Source organism: Equus caballus, chromosome 1 (genome assembly GCF_041296265.1).
Source record: "Equus caballus isolate H_3958 breed thoroughbred chromosome 1, TB-T2T, whole genome shotgun sequence".
Lineage (NCBI taxonomy): Eukaryota > Metazoa > Chordata > Mammalia > Perissodactyla > Equidae > Equus > Equus caballus.
In genome coordinates, this window is record NC_091684.1 from 31,748,898 (window position 1) to 31,776,350 (window position 27,453).

General features: G+C 41.2%; 1 protein-coding gene across 2 annotated transcripts in view; it reads left to right on the plus strand.

Moving 5' to 3' along the window:
- Positions 1-27,453, plus strand: part of HPSE2 (heparanase 2 (inactive)) — a 607,109-nt gene that overhangs the window by 562,147 nt on the left and 17,509 nt on the right. For both annotated transcript variants that reach the window (XR_011421956.1, XM_023641185.2), the window contains 2 exons: positions 15,582-15,727; positions 22,656-22,802. Coding sequence is in view for 1 of the 2 variants with exons in the window: in XM_023641185.2 (XP_023496953.1) it covers positions 15,582-15,727; positions 22,656-22,802 (293 nt within the window). In the remaining variant the exon portion in view is untranslated. The remainder of the gene's footprint in view (positions 1-15,581; positions 15,728-22,655; positions 22,803-27,453) is intronic.

Consider the following 27,453-nt stretch of genomic DNA (forward strand, 5'->3'; position numbering starts at 1 on the left):
GTAGCTGGCCCCCAGCTTTTACGTAAAAGTGCCACTATTCACTTTTAACCTTTGTCTTTTTTGCCTCCTTTTCTTTCTATCTTGTTCCTGCATTTTTCTCCCATATATACCTTATCTTCCGCTTGTTCTCTTTTGATTGGTTAATTGTTTGAGTTCTGTCTCATCTACCTTGGACCTTGTCTTCCCCATCATTCATCCTTTCTAGAGTATATTCAGATACGATACATATAAGCACAGACCTTTACAGAAGACGATTATTAACCGTAGCATCAGCTAGTATCTCTCAGCGTCTACTACTCACCAGGCAGTGAGCTTATCCCTTTACATGCATTATCTTGTTAATCTTCACAACAACCTCATGCGGTAGGCTCAAGTATTATCCTATTTTATAGATGATGATCCTGAGGCTTGAAAGCAAAGTATCTTGCCCAAGGTGGTAGTCTCACCCAAAAAGTGCTGAAGTTGAGCTAGAACCCAAGTCTGACCTCAGTTACTGCCACCCACGTTATAGCTTGCAAAATGACGTCGAAGAGGTCCCCTGAGTGAAACGAAACTTCTGTGCCAGCAGCCCTTTCACCCTTTGAGGACACTTTCCTTGATGAAGCTCTACCCACTCAAGCCCAGTCTTCACTAACTGCACCCCAAGTTGCTTCCAGACACCTCCAGGGGAAGGATGCAAGTCATATTCAAGAACCTTCCCTGATTATCCCAGCATGACTTTGCCACCTGCCCTCACTCTTTTGAGAAGAGCTGCAGGACTGTTCCAAGGCACTAGACCCTGAAAGGGAAGCTTTCCCTTACTCCTACTTCCTGCGTAATTATCAAGCAGCAAAGGAAGGAAACATTCGTGAGCAGAAACTGGTTCTACTTCCAGGACTGATCTAGGCGTTTCCCAGCACTCATCTCATTCAATGTTCACCATGATTAAGCAAGGAAGGTTTTTGTGGTTGAGGAATGTGCAGCTTTGAGCAGTTGAGTGGCTTGCAATGAACACAGATGGGTGAGTTTTAAATGGAATTCCAATCCAGGGTGCCTGACTCCAAAGCCCATGCTTTTCTGCCTCTGCTAGGAGCATACACAAGTGTCCAGAAATCCAAAGTGGTCCAGGGAACCAGCTCCATTGCAAAGGCAAAGATTGTAATAGAGGTTTTCCATGCTTGGAAACGTTAGTTGACTGAGGTGAATGGAAGGAAAAGTTCCCAAATGATCATTAACAAACTATTAGACATTCTTACATGTCACCATCAAACATAAAATGTTAGGTTATGGATACTGTTTCCCTCCACCCCTTCTTGTAAATAAACAAGAAGCATGAGTGTGTCCACATGTATGTCTACGAGCTACTCTATGATGTGTGGGAGGGGGGTGCACCAGTGTTTTCCATGTGCCACAGTCTCCAGAATAGGAGGGGTGGATTTTGACCTCCAGGGGAGATGTAGAGACATGCTTGGTTGTCACAACTAGGGGGCGTGTGTGCTACTGGCATCTAGTCAGTACAGAGTAGGGATCCTGCTAAAATACTACAATACACAGGTCAGCCACCACAACAGAAAATTAGCAGGCCCCAGTCACTAATAGTGCCCGGCATAGAAGTCCCTGCTCTAGGTTTCAGGACCAGGGAAATGGTATACTTTCTCTCAGGTTCTGGGATTCAAGAGAAAAGATTATTCCTAATATATTCCCCTACACTCTGGATAAAAAGTAACTGTGCCCAGGGGCCAGCCTGGTTGCATAGTGGTTAAGTTCATGCACTGCACTTCCACTGCCCAAGGTTCACAGGCCTGGATCCCAGGCACAGACCTCCACACTGGTCATCAAGCCATGCTGTGGTGGTGTCCCACATACAAAATAGAGAAAGATTGGCACCAATGTTAGCTCAGAGACAATCTTCCTCAAGCAAAAAGAGGAAGATTGGCAACAGATGCTAGCTTAGAGCCAATCTTACTCACCAAAAAAAAAAAAAAAAGGAAAGGAAAAAAGTGTGCCTGGAACTAGCCATCTGTCTAGGAAAAACTCCGTTTTTTCCTTTATTCTCACACTACTACCACACTCACAACAGTTCTAACACCAGGTGTGTGGTGGGTTTTTTTCCACACTGACCAATTCTCTGACAGCCCCTGCATATCCTAGAATTCAGTTCAGTTCTGACACTATATACCTGGAGTTAGCATGAGATCCCACAAGTTAAGGGCTCAGTCCCACAAGACTGACCCCACTCAGATGCCACTCACAAGTCCCAGGTTGCCCCTGGTGCTGCTGACTAACAACCAGCTATAAATCAGGATTTTCATGACTCTCTCCTCCAGTTCAATAACTTGCTGGAAAAGTCCACAGAACTCAGGGAAACACTTAATTAGGTTTACGGATTTATTATATAATAAGGGATATGATAAAGGGTGCAGATGAACACCCAGATGAGGGATACCCCGGGGAAGGTCCAGAAGAGTCTGAGCATAGGAGCATCTGTCCCTGTCACCCTCCCAGCACATGGATGTCTTCACCAACCCAGGAGTCTGTGAGCCCCTTACTTCCGGATCTTTATGGAGGCTTCATCACATAGACACAATCAATTAGAAACTCAATTTCCAGCCCCTTTCCCCTCGCCAGAAAATGGGGGGTGGGGCTGACAGTGCCAAGCTTATCATGGCTGGGTCTTTCTGGTGACCAGCCCCCATCCAGGAACCCAGCAAGAATCACCTCATTAGAATAATTTCTTTGCTCTCAGCCAAGAAATTATAAAAGTTTTAGGAGCTCTGTGTCAGGAACCGGGGTCAAAGAGCAAGTTTTGGCAGGAACCAAGGGCACAGACATATATATATATAATAAGAAATATATATATAAAATATATAACATATTGTAAATATTATATGATACATAAGATATTATAAATATAAATAATAAGATATATATCTTATAATTTTACAGCATCTCTTATAAAATCGGGGAGACCCCAGTGAATTTAGGAAACTTGACAATCCTAGTGAAAAGCAGGAAATTTATCACCTCTTTCTTTCTTTCCTTCCTTCCCTCCCACCCTCCCTCCTTCCTTCCTTCTTTCTTTCTTTCTTTTCTTTTTTTTGGTGAGGAAGATTGGTCCTGAGCTAACATGCATTGCCAGTCTTCCTCTATTTTGTATGTGGGATGCCACCACAGCATAATTTGATGAGCTGTGTGTGCAGCTCCATGCCTGTGATCTGAACCTGTGAACCCCCCGGGCCATGGAAGCAGAATGCCTCAAGGCTGGCCCCTCTTATTGCCTACTTTTGTTCGCTGAATCCCAACTTAAAATTGGGATTTTGGCAGCCTGCTCCTTTTCTCTTCACTATAGTGCTCAACTGATGATCACATTTGTCCAGGTTAGTTCTTAGTACTCCAGGCCATTTCTCACAGTGTGACGGTCTAGACAATGGGGCTCGGGCTCTGCTCAGGTCTTCAAAGTGCAGCAAAGAGGAGTACAGGGCATCTTGGGGGGCAGTTCAGGCGAGGAAGAATGCATTTACTTCTTGCCTTACCCTGTACCTACGTCAGCCGGTGAAGCATGGCCTCCGTTTTACTAACTCTCACAGAGCACTCAGAGGAGTGAAGACCGGACTGATTTTTATCTCAGGCAGCAGTGGCTCTGAATTTTTAAAGGAGCTTCACATGAATTAACTAGGCAGTGAGATAAGATGTTTTTCCCTTTCGGCAGCATGCTGACATCTTACCCATTGATCACGCAGCCACTTTTAATCCTAGCAACACTTTGTTGTTGTTTTGTTTTGTTTTTTTCTTCTTCTCCCCAAAGCCCCACAGTACACAGTTATATATTCTAGTTGTACGTCTCTCTAGTTCTGCCATGTGGGACGCTGCCTCAGAATGGCTTGATGAGCAATGTCTAGCAATACTTTTCAACTATAGATTCAGAGAACTGCAATAGTGAGATTTATCAACATAATTTTAGTGCATTCATTTATTAATTCAACAAATATTCATTAAGCACCTACTATATACCCAGACACTGTGCTAGGTGCTGGAGCTACCACTCCATCACTTTAGGTACATTGCTGTATGTCTCTAAGTCTCAGTATCCTCACCTGTAAAAAGGGAAGATAACAGTGCTTCCTCATGAGCAGGATTGATTGGTGAACTCAGTTAGATAACACATGTGGAGCACATTATTAAGCACTCAAATGCCCATTGACATTGTTATGAGCAAACATGGACCCTGATCTCACTGAGGAGTCTAGTGAAGAGTACATACAAGTAAACAGGCGATTCACGTACAGCATGAAAACTGCTAGGAGGGAGAACTGCAGGGTCCACAGGATCACGTACAGGAGAAACCCTAAGTCAGACCTGGGCCTTCAGGAGGCTTCCTCGAGGAAGTTTCTCTTAGGCAGAAACCCAGAGAAGGACAAGGAGTTAGCCAGGCAGGGCATGAGGGGGAAGAGGTACTCCAGACAAAGGGAACAGCATTTCTAGGGCCCAGAGGCGTAGGAGAATGGGCCTTCAGGGAGCTGGAAAGAGAGTGCCACCACGGTGTTCAGTGGGTGTGGAGCCTTCAAGTTTAACCGCACAGAGAGACACTTATTTCCCCTCAAAAATAGGACCACTGCATTTTAGAGCCTGCTCTTTTTCTACGCATTATAATGAACATATTTTGACATCAGTAAATACTCTTCTAAAATATAATTTTTAGCTATTGCAAAATATCCATAGTTGGATCTACAATAATTTGTTTATCCGCTAATTTATTTATTGAACATTTAATTGTTTTCAGGGTTTTTTTCCCCATTAAACATAATACTGTGATGACCGTTGAACCAATTAAGATTCTTTTCTTTAAGAAAAAGGAGGGAAGGAATCTAGGGAACTTAAGCAGAGAATAAATGAGGTAGTTGAAAAGCTGAAGCACCCAGCTTGGAAAGGATAGGATCCAGGGCACTGTGGAACTCAGGTGGCATCACCAGTTAACGGTCATTCTCTGCAAGGTGCTGCTCCGTATCATAAATCCACTCCAGCCGCCCTCGGTGTGCTTGGCCGTACCATTCAGTTTCCAGATTCCCTGGAGAGAAAGCCCAGCTGGCCTAATATGATCACTCACTCTCCTTAAGAGAGATCAGGGAACTTTGATAAACAGTGTACGATCATGGCTGAATCATTTCCCAAAAGAAAATCCAGATGCTGTAATCAGAAGGAGGGAGGAATTGATATCAGGGCACAAAACCAACGGTGGCCACTACAACCATCTTACAGATAAATCTTTGCACACACCTGTGATTATATCTCTGGAATAAACTATGAGAAGAGGAATTGTTGGGTCAAAGGGTAGGCAGCAATTTGAGGCTTTTGATGCATATTACCAAGTTATTCTCAAGAAAGGTTATTTCTGGCAATTCATTCTCTTTTTTTTCTTTTTTATTGTGGAAAAATAGATATAAGATAAAATCTGCTAATTTAACCATTTTTAAGTATACAATTCAGTAGCATTAAGTACATTCACAATGTTGTGCAACCATCTCCACCATCTATTACCAAAGTTTTTCATTGCTCCGAGTAGAAACTCTGTACCATTAAGCAATAACTCCCCATTCTTGCCTCTCCCCAGCCTCTGGTAGCCTCTATTCTACTTTCCATCTCTGTGAATTTACCTATTTTAGATATTTCATTTAAGTGGAATCATATAATGTTTGTCCTTTTGTGTTTGGCTTATTTGCGTAGCAGTGTTTTCAAGATTCACCCATGCTGTAGCATGTATCAGAACTTCATTCTCTTTATGACTGAATAATATATTCCATTGTATGGATACACTACATTTTGTTTATTCATTCATCCGTTAATGGACACTTGTGTTGTTTCCACTTTTTGGCTGCTGTGAATAATGCTGTAACACACATTCACATACAGGTATCTATTTGAGTCCCTGTTTTCAGTTCTTTGGGGCATGCACCTAGGAGTGGAATTGCTGGGTCATATGGTAATTCTATGTTTGACTTTTTTGAGGATCTGCCAAACTGTTTTCCACAGTGGTTGCATCACTTGGCAATTCATTCTGATACTAAACACGAGGAAATCTTCATCGGCATGCTAGACCTTTGTGATCCCACTATCCAGGTTGTTGAAACAAAAATAGTTCAAACGCCTTTTTTCCAAAAATAAGTCTTATTAAAAGCATATAATTTGGCAATTTTTATAGCAAACTTATCAATTCTGCCCATGGCATTTTGAACCCAGATAACGTCTCCTACGTTTTCCCAGTGAGCAGATGAAGGCAGGTCTTTATAAGTCTTTGTGCAAGCTTGTGATGGCTTTCACTTGCAGTATGCCTGGAATTCTGATTTCATATCCAGTGCCGCTTGTGTGATGACCTTCTGGGCTGCATTTCCAGAGGCTTCCTGGGTCTCAATTCCACTCGATTCTCTGGTTTGGGTATCATTACCATTGTATTGAGCTCGAAATTCCTCACTGCTGCCACTGGCTGCTCTAGGGAGTCCCAGCTGGGCCAGTGATTCCTCTCGCCCTTACTCAGGTCTGGGATTGATAGGGCTGAGTAGAGAAAAACTCTGTAATTTGTTTCACAGTAGATTACCTGAAGTCCAGCTATAGATGAGACTGGGTAAGAGAGGCAAGGGGCAGGGGGCCAGACCAAGGGGAAAATGGGTACCTCTTCTAGTTCCAACTCTTCATTGAGCACCTTTCTGTTCTAGATGCTGTCTTAGGCTCCGGGGATATGGCTGTGGGAAAACACAGTCCCATTCATCATGGAATTCATAGTCTAGAAGCGAAGAGACAAATGAATCAGAAAATCCTATCAATAAATATGCAAATACAAACTGAATCAATGTCCTAAGGGAAAGAAATAGTTCCTTAAGAACATAGAACATAGAAATGTAACTTAGCTCAGGCAAGGGATGGGAGTGCTCCCTTGGAAAGTGACTCTAGAGCTAACATTTCAGTTAAGAGTTAAAAAAGCAAGTGTGTATGTGTGTTTGTGTGTGTGTGCACGCAGGTGCGTGTGTGTGTGCAGGCGCGTGTGTGTGTGTAAGCTTGAGTTGGGAAGAGGTGTGTGGGACCAGGAGTAGGAGGTAATTAGAAAACAGGAAGGCCCTGTTCGTGGTGGGAGGGAGAAAAAAATCAATGTCCTGCAGCCCAAAAGGCCAGGTAGAGAAACGCAAGGTGGTAAGGGGCCAATTCATGTTAAAACCTCTGGTCTCAGTCTCTAGCCTGCAAGCAACAGGAAGCCACTTGACAGTTTTAAGTAAGGTGAGCAAAAAATGGATTGGAGGGGATTCATTCCCTCTAGAGAAGACAGCAAGGGAAATTGCAGCTTTGAGTATTTCCAAAGATGCTGCAGTCACATGGAAACTTCGTGGATCTGCCCTGCACGCCCTCTCTGTGGAGGCAGTCGGAGCTGCAGCGTTCTTCCCCTTACATGTGAGCTCTGGCATAGCACCATGTCTGGTGCAAAACCAACGGGGATGTTCCACTTCATTTCTTCTTGGCTCTCTGAGGTCAGATATCTAGACGAAGAGCGGCTACTAGTGTACCCTTTGTGCCCACTAGCGTTAACTAGGTTTTTGTGACTTTGGAAGTCAGACAAGAGGCTCCATGAAGGAAAAATATATGTCATTTTGCTGTCACACTTCAATACATGTATACTTCACAGAAGCAGAAAATATTGAGATTAAACAAGTTTAGGCACCTGCAGAAAGACCTATCAGTGCTCAGGAAAACCATGACCTTTGAACCTTGCAAAGTTATCGTGTCACTCCCGTTCAGTGCTGGAAGCCCTCCCATCAGCTTCTGGAGGTGAATCTTCATTCGATCGTTCATTCAATCAAACATTTATGGAGTACCAATATGTATGTTCACAGGCACTGGGGATGCAAAGGTAAGCCCTGATCTCAAGGAGCTTCCTTCCACCATCCTTAACCTTCCCAACACATGCACACAGGCACGCACACACACTCCAGTGATGGTTATGTTTTCAGGGCAACTTGGAGCATAACTGTGTACGTACTAGAATATAACTATTTTCATGAGGCTAAAAAAATCTTTCAAGGAATAAAGACAAGAATGAGCAACATTTATTAAATACATTTGATATATCAGGCACTATGATAGATGTTTCCAGATATACCATCTCCTTAAAGTCTTACAAGGAAACTGAGGTTTGGAGATGATCACTTTCCAGGATTTGAATATATATCTTTCAACTCCAAACAAATTACTCCTCCACTTTTGTTGCCCTGTGAAGCCTTCCCTGAATCCCCCAGTCGTAAATAATTGTTTCCTCTTCTGAATTCCCAAAGTACTACAAGTGATTCCTGCGCATACTTTACATTAGTCAGCCTAGTTTCACAGAGAATTGTTTACATGTATCTTGGCCCCTAAGCTCCTTGAAGACAGGAGGATGTCTTGTTCATCTTTGTATCACCTAGGCTGACACTTGGATGCCACTAATACGTGCTCAGAAAATGCTTGTAAAATGAAAGGATGTATTCACAGCTCTTACCTGGTTGGTCAGAGCCTAGGACCACAGCCCAGCACCACCTTCCCACCTCTAGTTCTGTAGTTTATCATCAGGGGTCTCATGGTCATGCAGAGTAGACAACCCAGTCTGCAAGCCCAAGCCCTGATCACAACCTCCATCAGTAGCTGTCTCTTGCCACCTTTCCAGCCTAGTGGTACACACTCCAGAGCTATAGTCCACTCTCAGAAAGCCAGACCCCAGGTTGAGGTCTACACACGTCCTGGCAACAAGCTAGGGACTATCTGAGTAGAGAATTCTAGGGCCATGGGACTCAGAACATGGTCTGGAAAGAGGCATGAGCTCTTGGCTCTGTGGACTTCTTGCCCCATGGAGAGGGACACAGCTGAACAAGGGCCGGAGCTTGGCTCTCTGAAGCAAGGGTCCCCTTGCCCAGCTCTAGATTAGTGGAAATAGTAAATATGAGAAATAGTGAGTGAAGTAAGTGGATAAAAACAAAACCCTTCAAAAATATGCATTGGATTTATATGCACTAAAAATGAAAAAAAGGAACTTCAGAACTAAATTTCAGGGACACATTAGGAAAGATTTGACCAATGCACATTTGTTGGTTATTACTATTACTCTGTTTGATTCTGTTTTCTTTTAGGTATGTTCTTTACTTGTCCCTGGTAGAACTTGATCTCACTGAGCTTTAATGGGCTAGAGTTGGGTCAGCAAGAGGTGGGGTTGAGGCAGAAGGGATGCACTACTCTTATTGCTGTGCTGCCAGAAGCCATCCCATCTTCTGGAAGTAAGGATTTGAACATTTAAAAATCCTGTTTCATGTTCATTCTCTATATGCAATCAATCACCACATCCAATCAATTTTATCTCCTAAATAGTCTCTCTCAAATCCCTCTTTTTCTCTCCAATTTAACTTCCTAACCTTAATCAAACTTTCATCATTTTTCTTCTAAATTAACCTAAGTGGTTTTCTCCAATCCATTTTCCTCACAGCTGTGAAAGTCAACTTGCTAATGTAAATTGAATAATGTCACTTTCTCTCTTAAAATTCTGCAGTGGTTTCCCATTTATTTTAAGACGAATTCTAAAATCCTGAGGTCTACATGAATTGGCCCTACCATCCTCATCTTGTATTCACTTGCTGAGCTCCAAGCTGAATTGGTCTGCTTTCAGCTTCTCAAATATTCCAAACTCCTTTCCATCTCAGAGCCTTTGCAGAAGCTCTTTCTCTTGCCTAAAACAATGTCTATCCCCTCCCCTCTTTTCCTCAAATCTTAAATGTCACTCCATGAGATACTCCTTCCTTCCCTGACCGTCCCTCTACCAGACTGAGTCACATCTTCTATTATATGGTCTCAGATTCCTCCATTACCATTGGTACTATCGAAATTAATTAATTCCCTAACTTATTGGCTTCAGGACTATCTTTCTTGCTAGATTGTAAACTTCATTCTGGCAAGAACTGCATTTGTCTTATTCATCACTATATCCCTAATGCCTAGCAGAGAGCCTTAAACATAGTAGGCATTCCATAGCTGAATTCTAGCACCTCCTATAGGCCAGGCACTCTACTAGGGGTAGGCTATAAGAATGGGTAAGTCGTCTCAGACCTGGAGGACTACATGGTTCAGTGATTAATCCAGTAAACTCTGAAACACTCTGTCAGTTTCTTTCTCTTTTCCCATTTATTTTGGTTCAACTTATTCCATATACTGCATTGTCTAGGTTTCAGACAACAATTGACTTTTTGACAAATACTAAAGAAAAAGAAAAGATTTAAAACCTCTGTCTTTTTAGTGTCATCTGTTATTAGTTTTCCCTCTCCAACTAATAAATGGGCACAATTTTTCTTCAACCTCTTCTCATGTCTGATACACTTAAAGAATGTCTCTCTGTATCTCTCTTTGTCCCTTGAAAATTGCGATGCATTCCTTGCTTTGAATGTTTTTTACTATTACCATAAAAAGCCATTATATTTGCCTTCCTTCTTGATGACTCTTATTGTCTGAAAACTTCCGTATATATTCCATCTTTCACACAATGTCTTTTTGTTGTTGTTTTTAGACTTGTTTGTGCATTCTTTTTTTTCTATCTGTTCTATGCATAAAGATAATTTTTTCTGCCTCTTCATGTCATTTCCTTAAGAGATATTCGAGAATTATTTCACTTAATTTTATTTATGACTATATAAATAGCACATATTCATAGTAAAATGAAAGAAAGAAGAGGGAGGGAGGGAGGGATGGAAGAAGGAAATATAATTTGATTCTGCTGAGAGCTGGTTTACATGAGGGAGAGATAAAGACAGTGAGAGAGGGAAGATGGAGTTTAAAAGAAGAGGAAGACAGGGGCTGGCCCCATGGCCCAGTGGTTAAGTTCGCGCACTCTGCTGCAGGCGGCCCAGTGTTTCGTTGGTTTGAATCCTGGGCGTGGACATGGCGCTGCTCATCAAACCACACTGAGGCAGCGTCCCACATGCCGCAACTAGAAGGACCCACAATGAAGAATACACAACTATGTACTGGGGTGAGGGAGGGTTTTGGGAGGGAAGGAAGGGATGGAAGAAAGATTCCCTGACTAGAAGGAGTTTATTTTTCAATTCCTTTCATATTTACAGGTAAAAAGACTCAATATCATAAAAATGTAAATTCTCCTCATTTGAGCTATAAATTCATTTCTAAATTCTAAATTCAATTCTAAATGAAATTCTAAAGTCCTAGAATATTTCATTTCGATACTAGATAATCTGATTCTGAAACACCAATGATTGAGCAAAGGTCCAGGATTAGCAAAGCCATTACTGAAGAATAAGATAGGGGGACTTGCTCTACCAGATTTCAAGACATATATAAAACAATAGTGATTAAAACAATGTGGTATTGGCACAGGACAGTAAAACAGGACAGAATAGAGAGCCCAGAAACAATCCCATGAATATATGGAGGTTTGATGTATGACACAGAGGACATTGCAGATCACTAAAACAAGGAGAGACTATTTAATAAATGATGCTGGCATAATTACCTATCCATATGGAAAAATATGAAATTAGATACCTACCCCACACCATACTCCCAGATCACTTCTAGATTGATTAAAGACTTAACTATGAAAGAAAAAAAATGTTAAAAGTGTTAAAAGAAAATATAAATTATCTTTATGAACTAGACATGAGGAAGGACTTCTTAACATACAAAAGAACTAGGCATTGTATGCCCACTAGATTGGCAAAAATTAAAAAGTCTGAAAATAACAGGTGTTGGCAAAGATGTGGATCAAAGGGAACTCATACAGACACTGCTAGAGAAAGTGTACCTTGTGATAATTGGAATCACTCTGGAAAACAGTTTGGTATTATCCTATAAAGTTGAATATTTGTATACCTGTATATGACAGCAATTCCATTTTAGGTTTCTACTCTAGAACAGTGCTTCTCTAATTCTAACGAGCATCAAAATCACCTGGTGAGCCACACAATTTGAGGGCCCCACCCCTGGAGATTCTGATTCCGTAGGTCTGGATAAAGTCGATGAATTTGCATTTCTAAGAAGCACCCAGGTGCTGAGGCTGCTGCTGGCTTCTGATCACAGTGGGAGTACTGCTCTCCAGATTTCTTCAGCTGTGTCTTGGGAAACAGGAACAAGAATGTTCAAAGCCACATTGTTCATAATAGCAAAAATCTGGACACAAATATCTATCAGCAGAAGAATGGATAAATAAATTGTAGTGTGTTTACTCAATGAAGTATCATACAGTATTGAAAATGAATGAACTATAAGTACATGTAACAACCTGTATGAATCTTAGAAGCATAATGTTAAGTGAAAAAAGGAGATTTACAGAAAATTACATACAGCATGATACCACTTATACAAAACTAAAAAATTAAATAATACATTGCTTAGGAGCAAATATATGGATAAAACTAAGATATGAAGCAAGGGAATGAAAAACACAAAAATGGGAATAACTAGATGCAACAGTGAGTATTTTGGTAGCTTTAAGGTGGATGATAGTTTCTCATTTGCTTCAGAACTATCATGTAAGTTATATACATTCTCCTGTCTATGGAAAACATATATATAGTACACATATAATGGAAGAAAAAAAGTTTGAGTGCCAAACAATCAGGTAAGTTAAATGAGACCAGAAAAGATTACAAGGAAACTAAAATTGTAAAAACAATTAAAATACTCATCAGACTTAGTAAATGACAGAAATGATCATGGAGAAAACAGATATGCCGTGCAGAGGACATCCTCTTGCAGAGAGAAAAAAAAAAGATTAAGAAAGAATGAGAAGAGATAGATGCACAGAACTGAGGATGCAGAGCTAACAAACAGACTCTTGAAACAGAGTGGAGCAGACAGAAGGAAATAAGAACTCAAAGCTATATTTAAAGAAAATTCTCACAGGTTGAAGACAGACTTTAGTCTTTCTGATCAAAAGTATTCCCCAAATACCACAAATTAATGCAGAAACCCATATTGACACGTTTTTGGTAAAAGCTCAAATATCAAGGATAAAATGTGACTCCAGAAGCGTCCTGCTAGAACACAAAAGAGAAACTAAACGGGCTAAGCAAACACAGAATAAAATTCATGCTAGCCTAAAACTTCTCTGCAATAATGAACACTACAAAAAATGATTTCCAAGTTTATTTGGAAAAATAAATGGATGTGAGTAATTAAGGAAAGTTTGAACAAAGAAAGAAAATTAAATCAAAATGGATTTAAACCTCTAGATATTAAAATGTAACTTATAATAATTAAAATGATGTGAAACCAATAAAAAGAAAGGAGAGTTCAGTGGAAGAGAATAGAAAATCCAAACACAGAATTATACATAAAATTTCTTATCAGTGTGTCATGATATGCGTATCATAAAATATCAAATATATGATATATTTATATATGTATTATATATATTATATTATGTATTATAATTATGTTTTATAATTACAAATATATATTTATTACAAACATTTTTATAATTTTATAATTATAACTATATAATGATTATAATATATAATATTATGTATTATAATTACATATTTATAGATATGCATACATAAATATATGCATATATTTTATAATACATTATATATTACATAGCATATAATGTATATTATAATCATATATTTATATATTCACATACATATATACACGTGTATTATAAATATAGAATATATATTAAATATAATTATATAATATATGTTATTTATATATTATATATTAATTATATATATTATATACATATCTTTTTACATATTTATATGTATATAAAACTTTGTATGTGATAAAGAGGGCCTTAGGGATAGGTTGTTCACTACAACAACTAGTAAATTATTTAGAAAATAATAGTATCATACAGCAAAATATTTTTCAATGAATTAAAAGATTAAATTTTAAAATGGCAATATAAAAAGAACTAGAAGAAATATAAGTGAAGAGTTATCTGTTCCTTGTGCAAGGAAGAACTTTCTAAGAATAAAAGAAAAGGAAGAAACCAAAAGAAAAAGATTGATATATTTTCCTGTAAAAATTTTCAAAATTAAAAAAAAATTTAAACATCAGGAGACCATATTTAACCAAAAAAAATCATAAAAAGTGATAAAAGGCAAACTACCAACTTGGACAGAATATTTGTTCCACATATATTCCAAAGGATTCTTACCACTAACATTAAAAGATATAGTACAAATCAGTAAGAAAAAGGTGGACATGACATTGGAAATATGGGTGACTGATGATCACTTCATAAATAATAATCAAGGACACAGAAATTGTAATCAAATTAGAGCAAATTAAACCAATGAGATGTTTTTCTCCTCTATGTTATCTACTATGATTAAATATTTGCCACTTTAAAACATCAGGAGACCATATTTAACAGCCACGCTAAGGCCACTTAAAGTTAGTTAAAGCAAGTGCTTGGGCAAGGCCTGGAGCCCACTGCTCAGGGCAGATGTGGAGCTATGCTGGTGGCAAAGAGGCTTTGAGACTGTGTTCAGATTTATGCAATTCAGCAGACATTTTTAAGCAGCTGATGTTATAGATGGCCACCCAAGTTAAAAAAAAGATCATTCAGAGGCTTCTGCCTGGAAAGATGAAGGCTAAGAAGACATGGTTGATGTCTTTAAGACTTTAAGTAGCAAGCACTGAGTAGCATGTTCACTGACTTCCAGAACTGGGGAGGGGAAGAGGAGGAGAAGCCCCTAAACAAATTAGGAGGCCCTATTTTACATGGTGAGTTATAAACACTGTGGTCGTTACCCATTACAGGTGATTAAAAACTTACACAATACAAGTGCAAATTTTATGTTTGTATCAAATACAAAACCAAAAATATGATAATAGCAAAAACAATACAAATTAAGGTGCTGGTGAACAGGCTTTTATAAATTCAAATGCATATGTGGGTTACAGATTGAATATGTATTAATCAGTTACAAATGGACCCTGGAATGGTTAAAAGCATCACATTCTTTTTAATTTAGAATTATTCCTTTTATTTTAGAATTATTGAGGATGACCAAGAATTAGCACCATGGTTTGCAAACGTTCTTCTGTTTGAGTTTCTAACTCTGGAATCCAGGACTCTGGTCTCCTGCCTGGAGGAGCTTCATCTCCCTCCCATCACACTAATGATCTTTAGTGACAATATTTGGAGAATGACATTTTGGATTCTCATATTGGTGACAATCCTAAAGATTGGAAATCTTCCATTGTACAATTAAACAGAAATCATAAACCAGTAAGGAAGTAAAATCATGGGAAAAGAAAGTTGGAAATTTAAGGTCCCAACTCGTTATTTCATCTGTGAAAAACTGTCATTCATCTGCTTGTATACTGCTCTGGGTCCACACTACTTACATTTTCCCATTTGGTCAATTGAAAAGGCAATTTTAGACAGTGCCCACTTCATTATCAACCCAAGATGAGTGCTTCATGGGGGTGACCATGCTTACAGGGTTAGGGTCTCATTGGTCATTATTCCCTGTACTCCTGGTAAGAAGTGGTTTCTGGCCTATTTTGTGTGTTTACTCAGAGCACAGCATCTGAACATGTGTCTTTCTCTGACTCTTCCTCTCTGTTCTGCTCAGGACTACTGGCTATCTCTCCTATACAAACGCCTGATCGGCCCCAAAGTCTTGGCGGTGCACGTGGCTGGGCTCCAGCGGAAGCCACGGCCAGGCCGAGTCATCCGGGACAAACTAAGGATTTACGCTCACTGCACAAACCACCACAAGTAAGTCTTCAGAGAGACAGCACAGAAAGCCACCCCAAGGGGCTGCAGGCTTCCGGCCCCTCTTAGAATTCCATACCATTTGGGACCCCTTCAAGACTTGTTGAAAACTACTTCTGGAATCACTGTACCTGCTCTTTGCAGGTTTCAAATGATCTCTGATAAATAGCTTGTTCTCCAAGTAAACTCCTTTTCTCACACTCACAGTATTTGTTCATAAAAGATTCATAAAAATACATGCCATTTGTTCATTTGCTTCTTCATTCAACAAATTTTTATTGAGCATTTTCTCTGTGCCAGTTGACATAATGCCCACGAGGTTTTCTGTGTGCCTATGCCTGAACCAAGGCTAGAGATATTAAATCTGTCCCTACGCTCTGCCAGCAGAGCTTGAGGAAATAAGTCTGCATTTCTGAGACGCATGCTGGAGAGATGTGCCACAAGAAACCTAGCCCAAGACCAGTGCCTCCCACGCGGGGAGTGCCCAAAGGTAGTCGTGCCAGCTTAGAGCCATTTTCAGTATTTCAAAAACCTTTCAGCTGTTTTAAAGGTTAAGAGGTTAAGTGAAATCTAGGCTTCTTTTTTTGGGAGGCTGGACTTAGAATAATCCGCATGGTGATGTATGGTTATTCTTCTCTTTTTGATCTGAAGCACTGGTTGTCATTAGAATTGTCATTAAACAAGTAGGAAAAATAATCATCAGTAAATAAAGTTTGGCAGATAAAATATTTTAAAACATGAGGATCATAAAGTAAAAACTTAAAACTGAGTATAAAGCAAAACTCTTCTGACCAAATATGGCTTTCTTACATCACTTCCTGTTTAAGGAGCAGAGTAGGCAGCCCTGGAAAAGAGAACTCTTTCTCTAAATGTGGAGAAACCCTGGGGGGAGGAGGTGAGGAGAAGGAAGCAAGTGCCTCCAGCCAGGCCTTCATTCCAGTGGCCTATCAGGGGCTGATCCTGGGCAGCAAAGAGCACAAAGAGCTCCGGTGGTCAGGTTACAGCAGACGCCCATTCCCCTTCCTTGATGAGAGAGGAGCCAAGCCAATTAATTTATCATGATAAGATTTTTCAAAGAATCACTCTGAGCATAGGGGGGCCAGGACCCAGTTGTCTTGTCTGTAGATACAAGTGCCTATTGTGGATGAGAGGAGGCTGGTTTGGGCAGAAGCCAGAGGCTTTCAACATCCCTTTTGCTCAACAGGAAGCTCAATCCAATACCTGACAGAGAGTGACTGCTTTATGGCCTTGGCTGGAGTTATCTGATCACCACACAAGGAAACGTTGTATTCCTTGTCTCCGCCCTGTCCTTGAGGTAACCACCCAAAAGGTGGACCCCCAACTTCAAGAGAGAAAAATTACTCTTGGCACCTTGTGTCTATGTCGGGAAGAACATCAGTTTGTGACCTTTGTACTATGGGTCTGAGGACCCAGGGAAAAAATGTCAGTCGCCATGGGCTTAGCAGGATTTGGGTGTCCTCACAGTGGGCTCCTCGTATAGTCTCGCCACAGTGTTCATCCTGACATTCTTTGACATTCTTGTGGGAAGTTATCACTAATATTCTGAGTATACCATGAACTCAAAGCCAGTGTCTCATTCATTTTTGTATTCTTGATGGCTAGTATAGTGACTGGCATGAAGAAGGTCTCAGTGAATTTTTGATGAGTGAGTGAATGAATGGATGCAGAGATGGGGCATCAAGACATCACTGGTGATTTACAGTTCTAGTCCTCTTCCCCTCACATATCGCCACAGCAGCCAGAAGGAAGGGGTGGGGCTGAGTGATTAAGAACTCTAGCATTCACTAGCATGAGACCTTAAACAAGTAAAGTAAAATAATCTGCATTCAACATTCTCTGTACATCACCAGCTCTCCTCTGCTTTCTTTGAGAAGTCACTCCAGAACCTCTCTAGGGAAATGGTGCCACTGTGCTTCTATCAGTACCATCCCTCCTTCTCCCCATTAAAAAAAAGAAAGAGACTTTACTAATTCATTCCACACATGACTTTAATGATAATAATTAGAGTGAAGGTGTTTTTGTTCCTATTAGCAAAGACAGCCCACAATGGATGCACTGAGCTGGCTCCTCCCTGTCAGTGCATGTCAGGTGCCCCAGATGGGTAGGTACAAGGATAGAAGAAGTGTCTCTGCTCCTCCTCTCAGGGAAGCCATGAGCCCAATCTGTGCCCCCTCATCCTCCCCAACAGTCATGAGGAAGCACTACTGTAACTTAGTGTTTATTTGTTGCCAATGAGGCCAAGGTCACAGAAATGTCCCAGAGTGGGCATGTTGGGTTCATGCTATTCTGACCAATACTCTGAAAACATATATCTTTGGTCAAAACAGGGATTGGGTGAGAAAGTATAAACTTACAGTAGAATAACCCAAAGAAAATGTCTATTAAAACAACTCCTACACTCCAGTGTACTGCACACTTGCTGTGTGACAAGCATCTTGCCCAATATTTGCATTTATGTTATCATATTGAATTCCGAAGGTTCTATGGTATCACCCTATATACAAATAACTACATTAATAATGCAAAGAATTTTACATTTGGAAAGAACTCTTAGACATCTTTTGGCCCAGTGTCCTATACAACACAGAAATTCCTTTTACCATCCCTGACAGTCGTGCAACCTCTACTGGAATACCTCACTGTCTCTTGTGGCAGTCTCTTGCATTATGGGTTGTTTCTAACCTAGTAGAGTGTTGTTGTATTTTATAAATGATTTAGGAAACGAAGTTAGATCCTCATACCAAAACCAGCAGGTGCTTTTCCGCTTTCTGTTCTAGAGTTAACAAATTAAGACGCTAGCAGCATGGCAGTTCTTACCCTGGATCTTCTTGTTCAGAGAACAAAGAAGTTTTGACTGGGAAATCTTCTTTTTATAAACTGTTATGCTGAGACAATATATGTTTCTGGGGAGGAGCTGAGGTCCTCAGCCAAGTTCAAAACCATTTGGACCCTGGTGGATATTGAAGCAAAATTGGGCCTTTTGGGGTTCAAGTTCGTTTATTATTGGCAAAACACAACTTCCTGTTTTTCAGAAGAAGTTTTTTTTAAAGACTCATAAAAAAGGTTCCTGAGGCTTCTTGGACATCAAATGACTCTTACAAAACAATATTTTGATGAGTTAAGTGTAAATGAATCAGAAACATGTGGATTAAATTTCCCTTAAAATACACAGGGGCTTTGAAATTAAGAGAAAAAATGTTTGGCAAAACATGGTCTGACTTTTACCGAACCCAAAAACTTTGAATTAGATTTGGAGACAATGGACCAACCCAGTTTTCAAGCACATTGGCTTTCACTGGGAATAACCAAGGATTCTAAAACATCATCCTCCCTTTCCTTTCCTAGTCTCTCAGCTTCACTGGAGACATTTCTAGAACAGTGACTATGTTTTATCTGGAAGTCAAGATATACCTCCCTATACCCTCCACCTCTTACACACAGGATATTTCAGTTCCAGCCTCCTTTCCCTGACTCACTTCCTCCTCTTCCCGTGGCAACACAGAGAGGAAAGATGTCAGGCAGCAAAAGAACAGCCAGAAAGATGAACTCCAGATTCACGGATTCTCTGCTGGCGAAAAAGTCTCACCATGAGTGAGACATGGAGCAAGATAGATGTTCTACCAGAGGAAAGGGGCATTCACTGAAAGAGCCAAAAGCCACCTGGACTTGATGACATCAAAAGGTCAGCAATTGCTTGCAGGCCATGCCTTCAGACCCTGTTTTCAGATACTCCTCCAAGATAATTTTTCTATGGGCAGAGAAAATACATTCTTCAGGAATCTGGATTCTCAGAGTACTTTCAGGTTGGTGCTGCACTCCCCAGCCAAGAATGTGGCTTCGTAGCCAAGAGGCCTCTGTATAATGTCCTTGCCCATCAGCCAAGCAGGGAAAGGAATGGCTGAGGCAGTCTTCAATGCCAGTTCCTACCTGGGCAGGTGCCAGGAGTTTTGTGAGAGTCTCTGCATGCCGGTCTCTGGGCTGGCTTTCGGTACTGGTCTGTCTCCCGCCACGGGAACTATGTAAATGGAAATCAGACCATTACCAAGCGGCTTGAAAAGACACTTTCCCTGCAGCAATGCTGTGATTTCAGGTCTCCCCCCAACCCACCACTTCTCCACATCCCACCCTTCTCTACGGTCTCTGAGGGCTCGTTCTGCCCCAGCTTTGCAGAGGAGAAACTCATAAATGCAAGCATGCGGCTATCTCCTCCTCCACTGCTGGCCTTTGAGAAGGTTGTTTGATGGTGGTTAGCTAAAGGGCTTACTGCAGCCTGGTAAAACTAGTATCCATCCACGCCCACTTTTGCTCACACTCTGAGCCCAGAGTACCTGTAGATAATGGGGTCTTCTTCAATGTTGCACACAGCTAAGCTAAGCTTAAAGCCCACCAATGGAGTATAGTCAATGATAGTAAACGCTGACACAGGCTAGCTGCATCCTTGTTCAGGTCTCTGGTGATACAAGTCTGCTCAAATAAATGGGCATTCTCTTCTGGCCTAACTTATTCGGCTCCAAAAGCTAGTTCACATGCTGCAGGGTATTGAGAAGAAGGACTGGAGGAGGAGGGACCAGATAGAAGAGTCATTTAATAATTTTTCAGAATATAAATGCAGGCATCTGAAGAACTTTGAACACAATAATGTGCCCTCCTACAGATGCAAGAAAAATCATCTGACACAACCAGCAGATATACTTTGGGAATTCTTCTCATAACCTTAATGGATTGCTCTAGGCAAGTGCTTCCCAAACCCATCTCTTCTGCCAGATATCCCAGGAAGATGTGTTTAAAAATACAGATTGCCAGGGCCCAATTCCAAATGGATTGAATCAAAATCTCCAAGGGATGAGCCCTGGAAATGGTATTATTTTAAAAAATGAACAAACAACCCAAGTTATCATATTGACCTGCCCTTATTCACTCAACTCTTAATTAGCACCTTTAGAGGCAGAGATGAGTGACCCAGAGGCTGAGGGGTGCTGTGTCTGCAAGGAATGTTGCTTTCCTCTGGGCAAAGTTGACTTGGAGTTTCTCTGAACTCCTCCTTTGAAGGCAGGACCGGGTCATTTTTTGTTTCCTCTCATTAACCCATCCAGATGGGGCCCTATGGGACCCCTTAGAAACAAAGTCTTTTTTCCTATGAGAGAGAAGGCAATCATTATAGTTTTGTTGATACATGCCGAAAGGCTCTTGCATGTAGGCATATAGTTCTTCCAGGCTTCTGAACATTCTGTGCTGGTTTAAAAGGATTCCAAAAATAGTCTTAGTAATATTCCAAAAATAGTTTTAATAATCTGTAGTAGGTAAAACAAAGCAGAAATCAAAAAGATTGATAAATTTGACCATGTAAAAGTTTTTGACTTTTATTACATCAGAATACAGCATAAATAAACTGAATTGGTCAAAGGAAACTGGGGGAAATTGTGCAACATACATGCAGACAAAGGATCACTATCTTCAATAAATAAATAGTTTTTATAAATCAGTAGAAAAATGGGTAAAGACATGAACAATCAGTTTACAAAAGAAGAAATGAAATGGCAAACAAGCAAATGAAAAAATGCACCTCAATATGAATTTTTTCAAAATACAAATTAATACAACATTGAAATGCCATTAGCACCTCTCAGGTTAAGAAAGATATTTTAAAAGGTTAATGTCCAGTGTTCTTAAGGGTATGAGGAAACAGGTGCTGTTATACATAGCTGATCAAAGCAAATTAGTACAAGCTTTCTAGAGAGTTAATATCAATATTATCAAAATGTGTGTATCAGTCAAGATAGGAGAGGTTATGCTGTGATAACAAAGAAGCTCCAGATCTCCATGGCTTTCAATAAGAAAATGTATTTCTTGTTGACACTCCACATCTGTTATGGCTCTGCGGTAGCTGTACTCAACATCCTCTTCATTCCAGGATGCAGATCACTAGAGCACCCTCTTCTGGCAGAGGGAGAAGAGAGGTGACAAAACCTGAGCTGCCTCTTAAAGCTTCTGCCCAGAGGTTTTAACATGCCCACCCACAATTCATTGGCAAAAGCCAATCGTGCGATCACAGAAGGTTTCAACAGAGCCAGGACGTAAAGTCTTCCCACAGCCAGGGACAGCACTGGGAATGAACTGGAAGATTTGGTGAGGAATCATGCCATGTGCATGTGTTCCCTTTGACCTGATGTTTCCAACTTCCGGGACTTTATTCATCAGAAATAATCGTGATGTACAAAAAGTTTAGGTACAATGTGAAGTCCATCGCATAATTTATACTGGCAAAAAAAACTGAAAACAACCTAAGTTCCCAAAAGAAAGGGGTTAGTTAAATAAATTATGTTACATTTCTGATTGAAGAATTTAGCATTCTTCTACAAGTAGAAGAATATATAATAACATGGGAACATGTCTAAGATGTTCATGAACTGAAAAAACTGTGCGAACAGTGTGTAAGTATCTAAAAACTGAGTAATATATATGTACATGTCAAAATACTTGATAAATATTTGTCAAATTAATAAAATAAAAAATACTGGAAGGATGTCTACCAAAATATTATCATATCTGAAGATAGTAGGATTATGGGAATTTTATTTTTCTTCTTTGTGTTTCTCTATATTTTTCCTTTTTTTCCTGCAATCAGCATGTTTTACTTCCATACTCAGGAAAAAGATATTTTGTTTTCTAAAAATCATTTCAATACATTTAAACAAAAACAAAAGGAGTGTGGTGGGAAGTGGGTATCCTCTTTGCAGGAAACCACAAAAACAGGGTCTTCCTGCCATTGAAGGTCTAGAGTGGCCAAGAACCATAAAGTAAGTGCCCTTTCCTGAGGTAATCCTGTTTCATGCAGTCTATAAATTACGCAGAAGCAGCTAACTGACCACTTTGTTTCCATCTTTCCCTTCTCTCTCGGTCTGGATCTCAGCCACAACTATGTTCGAGGGTCCATTACACTTTTTATCATCAACCTGCACCGATCAAGAAAGAAAATTAAACTGGCTGGAACTCTCAGGGACAAGCTCGTGCACCAGTATCTGCTGCAGCCCTATGGACAGGAGGGCCTGAAGTCCAAGTAAGTGCCGACCTGGAAACAGCTCAGGAGCAAGTGCAGCAGGAGCCGGGCAGGGAGGGAGCTGGAGTTGCCCCATCCTGAAGGCACCAAGGTTACTGCTGATTCACTCGGGGCCTCAGTGGGATGGAGTCAGGGCCTGCTCCCTGTCTCTAGGCTTAGATTCCTCAACTGTAAAGTCAAATGGTGGACAAAATATTTCTCAACAAGAGCACTCTTGGTATCTGGGCAAGACAATTCTTCATTATGCAGGTTGATCACATTTCAGGCTATTTAGCACCCTTGATCCCGGCCCACTGAGTGCCAATAGCACCCCCCTAGTCACGTGACAACCAAAAACACTGGTAGTTGAGAACCATGTCCCTTCCAGCTGTAATTCTATAATTCTATAACTCTCTGTCATCATTAACAAACCTCGTGGGGCTTAGAGGAAGGAACACTGGATAAAGTGTCAAAAGTTCAGAGATCAAGAGTCAGTTCTGCCCCTAGCTTTATAACTTTGGGCACATCGCCTCTCTGGATCTCACTTTCCATACTTGAATATTAGGAGAGAAATTATATTCTGGGGGCTCTGTAGTCCCTTCAAACTCTATAAATATATGATTCTGTGATACTCTCCACCTCCCTCAGTCTCTACTAGAGACTATTGACAACACTGGCCTCTACCAACAGCAAGCAGCTCTAGGCCATGGTGTGAAGGGCCTAGTCAAGGGCAAGTCCACTCCAGCTCCTGAGCAAGGCCTCCCAGGATATGGTACGGACTGGGAACATTCCCATTCCATCTTTAATGTTTACCAAGTTTACCAAAGCCATAAACTTGGAGCAGGTGGCTTGCACTCCCACAGCTGCCCACAACTATTTGCGCTATAATTGTTCACTGTTTCACTGCAACCTTGGTGGCTTGCATTTGGCTTCCAACTGTATGTACAATGGGAGCAAAACACAATCTGGGAAGTCACTTATTGCATCTCTTTAGCCCACCCACATCTGTATCTTCAGTCTTGGTTCACATACTAGCTCTTTTTTTCTGGCTACATGTACATTGCTTCTACTTTTCTTTCCTCTCAGTTTTACCTATATCGGCAGAACTCTCTGGAGTATTTTATCCCCTCTCTCTCCACCTCCCAGTAGTTCATGACTGGTGTGCTGAATTCCTGGTTTTCATTTTAGGCAGGAGACTAGGTTTTGGCTCACTAAATAATCATATGACCCAGGCAAATCCTTTAATCCTAATCCCTAGGCCTCAGTTTCTTCAACTGCAAAATTCGAGAGTTGCTATATCTTTGGTAATTTATAGCTCTTCCACCTCTAAAATTATCACGCTGGGTCTGATTTTCTGAGGAACATGAATATGTTTAGGTCTCCCATTGTCATTCTGTAACGACCTGCAAAATCATTTCTGGCAAAGGGGCTGACTCCTCAGCAGTGATTGTAACAGCTCAGGGGCCTCTGGAGCCAAAAAGATAAGGATCTGAGCCTGACCAGTGTCAGGAAGACCACATGTAGTGCGTAGAAGGAACTGGCTAAATGCCTTAGTCTAACAGGCCGAGGGGTCAGTCTCTGCTCTGCCACTGCTGGCTCTGTGTCCTTAGGCAAGTTGCATAATCTCTATGAGCCTCAGTTTCCTCGTCTGTAAAACCTCTCATGTGGAGAGAAGTAAATGAAGTAACCTGTATAAAGTTGCTGACACATAATACTCACTGCCTTCCTTTTTCTCAACTCAGAACTCTAGCCAGTTGGGGAAGAAGAGGAGAACGATGGCTCCTCTAAGACTTTTCTTCAAAAGCAGAGTCTTCTCATATTTTTAAGATAATGTGTTGATAAGACATTTGTTAAGATTATGGTAAAAAGACATAGGAATTGCATAAATGCAAAACCATGAAACATGAGGAGATGGTAGTCACAGGGTGGTAGCATTTTATGAGCCTGTTTCCCCACCAACCAAAGGCAAAAGCCTCAACCCTATTTACCCATCTTTACGCCCCTTCCTCCAGGATTACTCCCCTGACCACACCTTGGCCTCTGTCCTTAAGAGTGACTGAAGTGACTCTCACTGGCCACCAATACGTTGTATGTTCCACTTATGCTGTCTTGTACCTCGCCTTGTCACCATATTGGTGAGGAGTTGTGTTATGGCTTTGCTGAGAATGTTGGAGAGAGACAAGGAAAAAGAATTTCATTCCACAGGGGTCCTGAAGAGGGATTTGGTAACATCCGCTGAGATCAAATAACAATGTCATGCGATTGGAAGAAGAGGGTGCTGGAATCAGAAGGCCTGGATATGGGGCCAGCCCCGTGGCTGAGTGGTTAAGTTCACATGCTCCACTTCGGTGGCCCAGGGTTTTGCTGGCTCGGATCCTGGGCGCGGACGTGGCACTACTCATCAGGCCACGCTGAGGCGGCAGCCCACATGCCTCGTCTAGAAGGACCCACAACTAAAATATATAACTGTGTATTGGGAGGGTTTGGGGAGAAAAAGCAGAAAAAGAAAAAGAAGATTGGCAACAGTTGTTAGCTCAGGTGCCAGTCTTTAAAAGAAGAAAAGGAAGGCCTGGAAAGGAATCCAGTTGCTTCCATTTTATCTGTGTGACAAACCTCAGCTCCCTTACCTGTCAGGTTGGGTTATTGTGAGAAGCAAATTAGAGCATATGAGTAAAGTGAGGCCTTCTACAAATGTAAGTGTCATATTCCTGTGCATACACATACATACTTACATAAGTATAAATACAGGCACACACATGTGATTTTGTATATATTGTATTAAAGAGGGTTTTGGACTGCAAGTCAACAGAGCTGGATTCCAGCCCTAATCCTGCTACTACTTCACTGTGGAACTTTGGGCCCTTCACTTACTTCTCTGAGCCTGTTCCTCTCCTATAAACTACTGCTAACTTAACACCTCCCCCATCCTAGACCTCGGTGGCTCTGAGCCTATGCTGTGCCATCTTGGGCTATAAGCTGCTGGGCAGAGACTGTCATATACACATTCAGTGCCACATCCAGCACTCTGCTCAGTAACTACTAATAAGAGCAAGAGCCCTCAGGGTTCTGGGGTGGGCGTCTCTCAGGAAGGGTGTGGTTTCGGTGCAGGGGACTCTATGGGAAAGGATGAAAGGAAATGCTAGGAAGTGATTTCAGCCTTTGGTGTCTCCTTCTTCCTTTTATAAGCCTCTGGGGCCAGATTCTGTGTTCTGTGTCTGCTAATTCCTTGCTGCAGCCTGAAGCCACATAAGCTCAGCAGAGGATGAAAAGCTCTGGGAGCAGGGGAACCTGTGATTGCTTCTGTCTGGAGGAACCAGGAAGAGGATATAGAGCAAATCAGTGCACCATTCAAGCCACCAGTTGGGCATCTGGGCCTGGAGTTTCAGGATTAGGGAGATGCCAGCAAACTTTTTTGACTGGCAGAGAACATGGGGTAATTCTCATCTCTTAGAATTGTCCTCAGGGCTGGAAATATTTGAATCTCTGAAAGAGTCTCTCCATGTGAACTCAGGGTTCAGGTATATCAGGTATTGCACAGGAAGTTCTCTTGGTTCCACTAATCAGGCATTGTCCAGGCATCCAGGTCCACATGAAGGTTCCTGTTGCTCATCTCAGTGAGTGAACCAATCATAAGACTCACCACTCAAGTCTCAGCTCTTGATACAATAACACAGTTCTCATTCTAAGAACTAGACAAAAGGCGGGCGCCCTAGACCCTATAGGATAGGAGAAGGGAAACTTCTAGAGAACTGCAGTGTGTACAGTAGAAGGGCATTCTGTGTCTGGAATACCTGTTCTTCAAGGATGGCTGAAGGAAATTGGGAGATTTAATTCATAGAAGAAAATTAAAGAGAGTCACAAGGACTTTCTTCAGATAGTCAAAGGACTGCTAAGTGAAAGAAAACAGACTTGACCCAGAATCCTGTAAAATGACAGAAAATCAGGGAGTGCAATTTAGAAGAGAAACATTTCACCACAAAACAAGCTCATTTCCCAAAGACGTGCCTGATCTGATGGAGCACAGAATAGGCTTTCTCAGGAGGTAGCCTATTAATCAGAGTGAGCACCATGGCCGTCTGCAAGGTGCTGTAAGATTCCTCACTCAGTGGGAGGTTGAGGTGAAAGACTACTGCTCCCCATCAGACTCTAAAATTCCATTATTGTCTTCCATTCCCAGCCCCCCAACACACACACACTTCACTTTTGGAGACTGTTGTCTGTATGGTCACCAGCAAAATAGCTTCTTCAAGCCATTAAAAGGCCACACAAGGAGACTGTGCTACAAGAGGGAGTGGTGGGATTATTGGGCTATTTTTTCTCCAAAAAATCTCCAACTGCAGGTGCCTCCTCTGTCATGCTCCCTGGTTTCTCACCTTTCTGGGAGGAAGACTAAGCCTTCACACCCAAGACAATAACAGTTCTCCTTTTGGATAGGTCACAGGAAAAGAGCACTACCATGCTCAAAGGAAGAATCTGCCCAATGCCTCATGTGATCACAAATCAGGAAACACTGTCCTCTCGGAAATCAATTCCACCCAAGATTCAGTGTCTTTCAATAAACAGAGAAGCAACATGAAGTTGAGCCAAACAAGTCAACTCAAAAACAGGAGGACTCACTTTTTGGTGGAAAAGTTAAACCAAGAGCAGGTGTTTGGTCAGATCCCAGCGTCTC